Here is a 7,138-nt window from a genome sequence, read left to right as displayed (position 1 = left end):
TTAACCTGGCAAGGTCAGTTTTACAGTGAATACGTTTGAATAGCACATGACCCTTTATGAAATGTTAGCGCTTGAGGTTTGTAATTAGGGTAATTATGAATTAAATGAAATACATTTATCGTTAAATAAACCTATGGACCTTGGATAACAAGTAAAAAAGTCAAATCAAAGTGAAGTGAATGTAATGCGACTGGTGTCAAGATTATAAAATTATTGTGCAATTAGACGGGATTGTCATGAGAGTTAATATATGAAATCAGCGCGTCCCGATGACGAGCACCATGGCAAATCTGCCGACAGAAGACCGCGGACAGGGGGCGTTTACTGACGTATTGTCAAAGTTCCAGAAGATTCGAGATAAACATACCCGGCAGAATGTGTACGCGAACATTAGGCAGCCGACACCGCCAGACACCGAGGATAAACCCGACGGTGATCCCAACCCGACCTCAGTGTTATCGGGGTCCGCCACCGGCAGGAGCGTTCCCAGCCGACCAGTGGACAGGGAATGGTTTGGGCGGCGCCGGTTCTCCCACCCCAGTTTGCTGAGACTTCCGATGATCCGCGGAGGCAGCGTCACGGGAATGACCGGATGTTAGTGAGACTGGCTAAAGCCATGTTTACCAAATATATCCGCTATTTGCATTCTTATTTCAGACAAAATTTACTATAATCATCATGGTGGGGTATTGTTATTTAACAACGCCACCGGACTATCAATGGGCGTCGGCCTCGGTAAGCGTTTTAGTCGTGTCAGGAGGTAGGGAAGTGCACAGGCAGAATGTAGTATTGGCAAGAGCTACCCTGGGTCTTTAACGTACGCAAACGTATAACAAAGCACTATCACACGCTAACCATTATCATAACGTCCCTCCCGGAACACGGTTGGTATTTCATAGTGGTGAGGCGTAGGATCGAACCGGCGACCCCTGGGTAACGGATGCGCAACTAAATTTAAAACCAAAAAATTCAGGTCTTAATACAAACAATGAGCCCCCGACCCCGGATCAGACCCCAGGGTTGCGATTTATACACATTATGTAGATCTTTTATTTAACTGCTGTTATTTATAGCAATTTAATAATAACGACCTACGACGGACAAAACAATGTCAAAACAGCTCTAGATAAGCATTTGAACACAGATGGGCTCAACAACTGTTAAAGTGTCAATGTTCACATGTAATAAAAATGTTGAATTGTATTCCAGTTGGCCGGAACTGGGAAAAGGAGAAACATCAGACGTATGAGTTCCGAAAGTACCGCCGCCACTCCCTTCCCTACACGCCTTTCGAACAGGAACTTGCAAAGGTGTATGAAAGGAAGGCAAAGGAACTTCTTTCTGAGAATAGTAACAAAATAGTGCGTAGACGTACACGGGTACGCGGCGGTGTTGGAAGGGGGCGGGGCGGGTACCGGGCGATGGCGGAGGAGGAGTCGGACGGTTGGGTGCTGTCGGGGAAAGACCTACACGCGTTCTACACGTTCTGGGACAGACCCGAGTACATGAGTCGCCAGCGGGGCAAGAACGGCAACCATACATCGTAGACATGTTAGGATTTTCTGTTTTCACACTCTCTTGTGCGCAGTGGCTTTAGAAAACATTTTAACTCATAAGATCAGTTTGTCACTTATATTTTATTTATTGTACCTGAAAAAAAACCCAGTAACTGTACACGTTTATTGATTTGTTAATTAGAGTGTGAAAGAGTAAGATAGCTTGGTATCAGTGCGCGTGAGAGAATGCGAAGAGTACACACTCAAGAGATAACATGGTGAGTTTAAACTCCCCCTTTAAATCGCCAAGCGTTATCGCATGCGGACTCCCAAAGGAGGCTTCAAAAAGTAGGCTCCGAATCTACTTTCGGGTTGCTTAGTTGCAGCTATGAAACAGAATCAAGGTGAGATGCACCTTGGCCGGCCTTTTTAATTCATCGTTGTACCAACTCAATTATTTCGGCACTATAGATTATTAGCTGCGGCTCTACATCTCACCATCGGATAAGGGTTATTTCCCCCCGTTAGGCTTCCGAATTCGTTGTCATCATCGAATGTTGGATGCGGTGTGGTCAAGCCATAATGCAGCCAACAGGAGAGGGCAAACCTTATACAAACTCTTAAATCACTAAAGCAAAGACAGGGGCTCTATGCCTCGCTTGGAGATGACAATTTTGCAGCGTGCAGCCCGAAACAATATGACATTCACAAAGCCTGGCCGGGCTGGTCGGCGTCAATTTACCCGGTGCTGATCCATCCCTCTTTTTTTTTTCCTTTTTGTTTGTGTTTTATATGCCGTTTATCGTTGTTTGACACACCATAGTTTCGGCTCCAAATTGAGCTCTACACCTCATCCACTGACGAGGGAGAATTTCCCCCATTTAGCATTTTAACTTTATTTTTAACATCGAACGCAAGAAACTTCTTTTTAAGCTATATTGCAGCTAAAGGCCGAGGGCAGACCTTATACATTCATTTTGGGGTGATAAATTGCAGCGATGCGACAGATGGTGATGAGCATTTGTCATGGCCCTGGCTTGACCCTCTGTATTTCATCCCTCCTTCTGGCTTGACCCTCTGTATTTCATCTCTCCTTCAATTATGTAACGTTAAAGAAGACATCCTTTGCCATTACCGCCATTTTGGCCGGGAGCTCAGTATCATAGATTTTGAACACTTTGACGATGCTTAACGGACGAGGAGCAAACGCACGAGGAAGTTAATAGTTAATAGGTTAGTTGATTCTGAACATCAGCCTCGTGTCTTCCACTCATGAAATATACTGAAATTTTAAATTTTGCACATTTTCCAAAAAAATACATGTCCACGTTTCAAATACATATATATGGCCCAAGTGCTAATTCCAGAGTTTGTACATTGAATAGTGCGCAGTCTGAAGATAAAGCACGTATGAGCGTGTTAAACAATGGGACCGCGGATGGGATGGGTCGAAGAGGGGTGTCCCCCACCCTGCAGGCAAAATTTTTAACACTGAGCTATTCAATTCCTGCACATGATTTGAAATCTGCAAAACCTAACCCTAGCAAGATGATCGGGAAGAACTCCCGGTAGAACGTATATCAAGTCAGACATTCCCCGAATGTTAACGTACATTCAGCTGAACCATTTTGAGCTACAATTGTCATCTTGCATCGTACCTTTGCACTGCTGCTCCGGCTGGATTGATCCGTTTGCAGTTGATGTCTGTATAGTTTTAACCCCTAGTGAACTCGTGCGCCAGTGAACTCGTGCTAAGGCGACACTCCCATGTACTGATTGCATATGGGCCTGTTTGTACCTTTCGTGTCTCTCGTTTGTCGTTACGGATGATAAATCATAAGCCTTCTCAAGTCGTCACGTATCCTCTCCGGGGAATGAAAATGTATTCATCATTATAGATTCATGTGAAGACATATTGCTAACTGATTCATATAATAGAACCTGTTCAGGCTTTTTATTGCGAATTTTTCGTAAACCTGTTTAAATGGGTTAAAGTAGGCAGTTCGACAATGCTAAGCGGAAGTATATTCAAGCTGTACAAGTATCATGGATATTGAATGTCCACAAACACGACTTGGCATGCCTTTGATGGCTACATCCATGTTAAAAACAATGACCGTTTGACCACGCCACACGCAGTACGTACACATTCAGCAAAACGTGCTATAAATCATAAACTTTACGATGCAAATACGCTTAGTAGTTATTTAAACATCGGATGTTGATATTTCCGTAAAGAAAAGAAGCTTTTCAAATAAGGTACACTTTTCCCGCCAAATTATTCAAAGAATTATCCGAGCTTACCAGAGATGGCCGATTGGTGAGGATTCATGTCGAAAAAGACGCAGCGATCTGACCGATCTCCCTTAACACGTATCGGGGATCTCTACAGCAACCAACAGTTTGCCAAGGATTAGACGAAATAGGAATTCAATATCATCATTAAAGGAGACATTTTATAATTGTCGTATGCGCCAAGTTGTGGGGCGAAAATGCACCAAGTTGCACGGGAAAAATGCGCCAATTTGGCTTATTTTCCACTTTCAACTTGTCTAAACTAAATAAACAAAGCAGAAAACAATATGTTAAAACAGTAAAAAAATAGACAATGTTGAAATGTCAATACATAGTACCTGCATGTATTCATTTTACTCATGCCTTGCCAGTAAACAAAACAATAGTTCAAGGATTCTATTCGTTATCATTTATATGAAGGCATTTATGAAAAATAAACGTTCGCATAGCTGCGCAAGGCCTGAACGTTTAATTCCATAAAGACCTCCGCATGAACAAAAAACTATACTTAAGTGTAGCAACATTCCATGATTTCAAATGATTTGTCATGATATAAAGTAATTTTACATTGTTATCTTAACTTCAGAGTGTATAAATACCTTAATTTCGGTTTAATTTGAGAAAGAAATTCGTACAAATTACAGGGTTATTTTCAGAAACCTGAAATCAATGAAAGTCTAGCAAAAATAATAATTAACAAAGACGCCCGAACAATCATTGAACAATTCGCTGAAGCCAATAAGTAGTGCCGTATTAAAGTTTCTTGATTTCTAAACGATACCATCTCACACACACAAAGACCGCCGAACATGAATACCTTTTATAAAAATGATTTAATTCGCTCTCTTGAAAACGCTATCAAGCCGGTCAATAGGTATTGACGTTATAGTACTGCGTCCTTGATGTTAAATTTAATATAGGTGAACTGTCTTTCAATTTCAAGTTGAAGGCTGACACTAAGAAAATCCGCACTTGGACAATTGTTTGCTTTTGTGTGTCTGGAGTGTAACAGTACATAAAGTCATTCCTTTACTGACTAGAAAGGTTAAGAAACGAACAGTGTGCTTGAGGCTAACAAATTGTTACACAATTACAAACAGCAAAAACAATCTTCTGTTATGAAACAACTTATTCCTGTGCGTGAAATTAATGCTAATGCATTTCAACAGAAATAGGATTATTTAAGGATTAATATTGGAGAGAAATGTGAGCTGACTTTTGACTAATTCGGGCTAAGTAAGGACGAAGTATACGAGTCAGATTATTCTTATAGTCGGACTTTAAAATTGAAACAAAAAACGAATGAAACGTTTATCTGCAACTTAAAGAGGTCGGAGGCATTTCGAACATTTTCATGATAAATCGGAAGTGTTGAAAGCAAACAGCTATCGCGATTTACGTATTGATTATATTTTTATCAAAATATTGTGTTTGGATTGACAAATTATCGCTAATCAATTGAAGTGTATACGCCGGTATCAAACGTAAGCAAAGGAAAGTAAAGCAGCTGCCTTTGTTCAGCACGAAGGGAGTTTTTAACCAGCGAAACCTTCATGAAACTTTGCAAATAAAAACAATCTGTTGGTGCTAATGGCGGTCGGGTTGGGTGACAGTTCCCTTTGACTCGCGGGCCAGGGGTCATGGTGTCAGTGCTTTCTTGTGATACAATATAGTGATTCATGGCAAACATGGAATTATTGAAGAAAGAGTAAAACCACTGAGGACCTCCTGGCACGGTCAATCCGCACACATTTAATGGATCTAGCCGAAGATTCCCATTAAAAGTGGAACTATTACTTGTGGTTAGACCAACAGGAGACATTTGAGAATTATTATACAATTCCGTGAATGAACACTAAACAAAATGTAAGGATGACTAAGATTTATACTGCATTTTAAGTGTCTGTACATCGTCAAGATGACCGTGTGAAAAGTAAACAGTGTACATTTCTAATTAAGTATAGTAATCTTCGAACGCATCTTGGAGACGTTCGCATAAAATGACCCATACCTCTCCTAGACATTCTAAACTGCACGAATATCCCGGGCAGTCATTAAAAGGGTCGGGTGAACAGTCTAAAGGCAGAATGGCCGAACCAGCTACCAGTCCGACCAAGGACGCGAAGGAAAGCAAATATTATATGGACAATTACCAGGCCACGATTACCGTGCATAAATCCCCTCCTTTGCAGAGAAAACAATCGTATGATTTTCTTGAAATTGACGACGAAACGAAAGATGAGGTGGACGGATCTTTTGCGTCGTCCAGGCTTCCGAAGCGTAAGAATCTTAGAGTGACTTTTAGTGACAATATTATTGTGGATGTGTTTGATAGTTTTGACGTGTCTTCTGATACAGAGAGCGACGAAGGTATAGTTGAAGAAACGCTGTATGAGATTCCACAGGACCGCTCTAGAGGTATCAGGCAAATATCAAGTAGTGCTGAATTTAAGTCAGTGTCAGATAATATCACTCCAGCACGGACAAATAATTTAAGTAGTGAACCAGTTATTAACGCAGCAAAGCAGAGTTCACAGAATTCGCCGACTACAAATGAGCCAAAGAGTCCTATCAAACAACCATCATCTCCTCGGCAACCTCTGTTACAGAAACGTAAAACGTCTAAAGTGACCTTGAGTGACTTAGAAAAACGGACTAAGGAGTATATTGCAAAGTTGCAGGAAAAAAATAAGAAAGCGGAAGCGCGTGCTCGCGTTGCCAAGGCAATGTTTCCGGATATTTCGGCAAAGGTGAAGTCCCAACCTAACTATAAACAATTCATTGATAACGCAAAACGTGCCGTTGAGATAACGCGACGTTATGAACGTCCCTGGGCATATGGCGCATCAGCTACGCAACCAACGGTTAGCGTGTGGCGTAAACGTTCAGAGAACGTCAGACGTACGTCATCGTTGCCAAAGAATTTCAAGCTTCCCGATGATTTGACGGCAACTTCATCTCGTCAAACATCTGACAATGTTATATTATCAGCATCATATAGACAACGGATTAGGAACTCTTAGCAGATTAAACTTGTGGAAGATTTGTGGATTACAGTGAAGACATTTTATTAGCTGTTCGTGACAACGTAAAATCGTGTTAGATTTGACACGGCCACATAAGCCAATATTGTTCCATTGTGCTTCAACAGTATTTAAAATGTCAGGCCTGAGATTTGTAAGGTGGCAATGATTAAAAGGACTTGAGCACAATCTTTTTATATCATTGGATTTTGGTCCATATCTGACTGAAATAATTATATTTATTTTATCTATAAACTATTTGAAGCATATTGCTCCATATATTCTTACTAACACATGCATTTGTAATAAAGTTCATTTATTTTG

At 41.0% G+C, this 7,138-nt stretch overlaps 2 protein-coding genes across 2 annotated transcripts; both read left to right on the top strand.

Annotated features, from left to right (window-relative positions):
* Positions 1–19: 19 nt before the first annotated feature.
* On the top strand, positions 20–1,674 carry LOC128245122 (uncharacterized). The gene is made up of 2 exons (XM_052963359.1): positions 20–594; positions 1,210–1,674. The coding sequence occupies exons 1-2, from the start codon at positions 270–272 to the stop codon at positions 1,545–1,547; spliced, it is 663 nt and encodes a 220-aa protein (XP_052819319.1). The 5' UTR covers positions 20–269; the 3' UTR covers positions 1,548–1,674.
* A 3,001-nt stretch (positions 1,675–4,675) lies between these two features.
* LOC128243858 (uncharacterized) lies at positions 4,676–7,138 on the top strand. The gene has a single exon (XM_052961840.1). It carries the CDS (start codon positions 5,792–5,794, stop codon positions 6,812–6,814), a length of 1,023 nt encoding a protein of 340 aa, XP_052817800.1. The 5' UTR covers positions 4,676–5,791; the 3' UTR covers positions 6,815–7,138.

The sequence above is a fragment of the Mya arenaria genome, chromosome 8, assembly GCF_026914265.1.
Source record: "Mya arenaria isolate MELC-2E11 chromosome 8, ASM2691426v1".
In the NCBI taxonomy this organism is placed as follows: domain Eukaryota; kingdom Metazoa; phylum Mollusca; class Bivalvia; order Myida; family Myidae; genus Mya; species Mya arenaria.
This window is presented reverse-complemented; position numbering and strand designations above follow the sequence as displayed.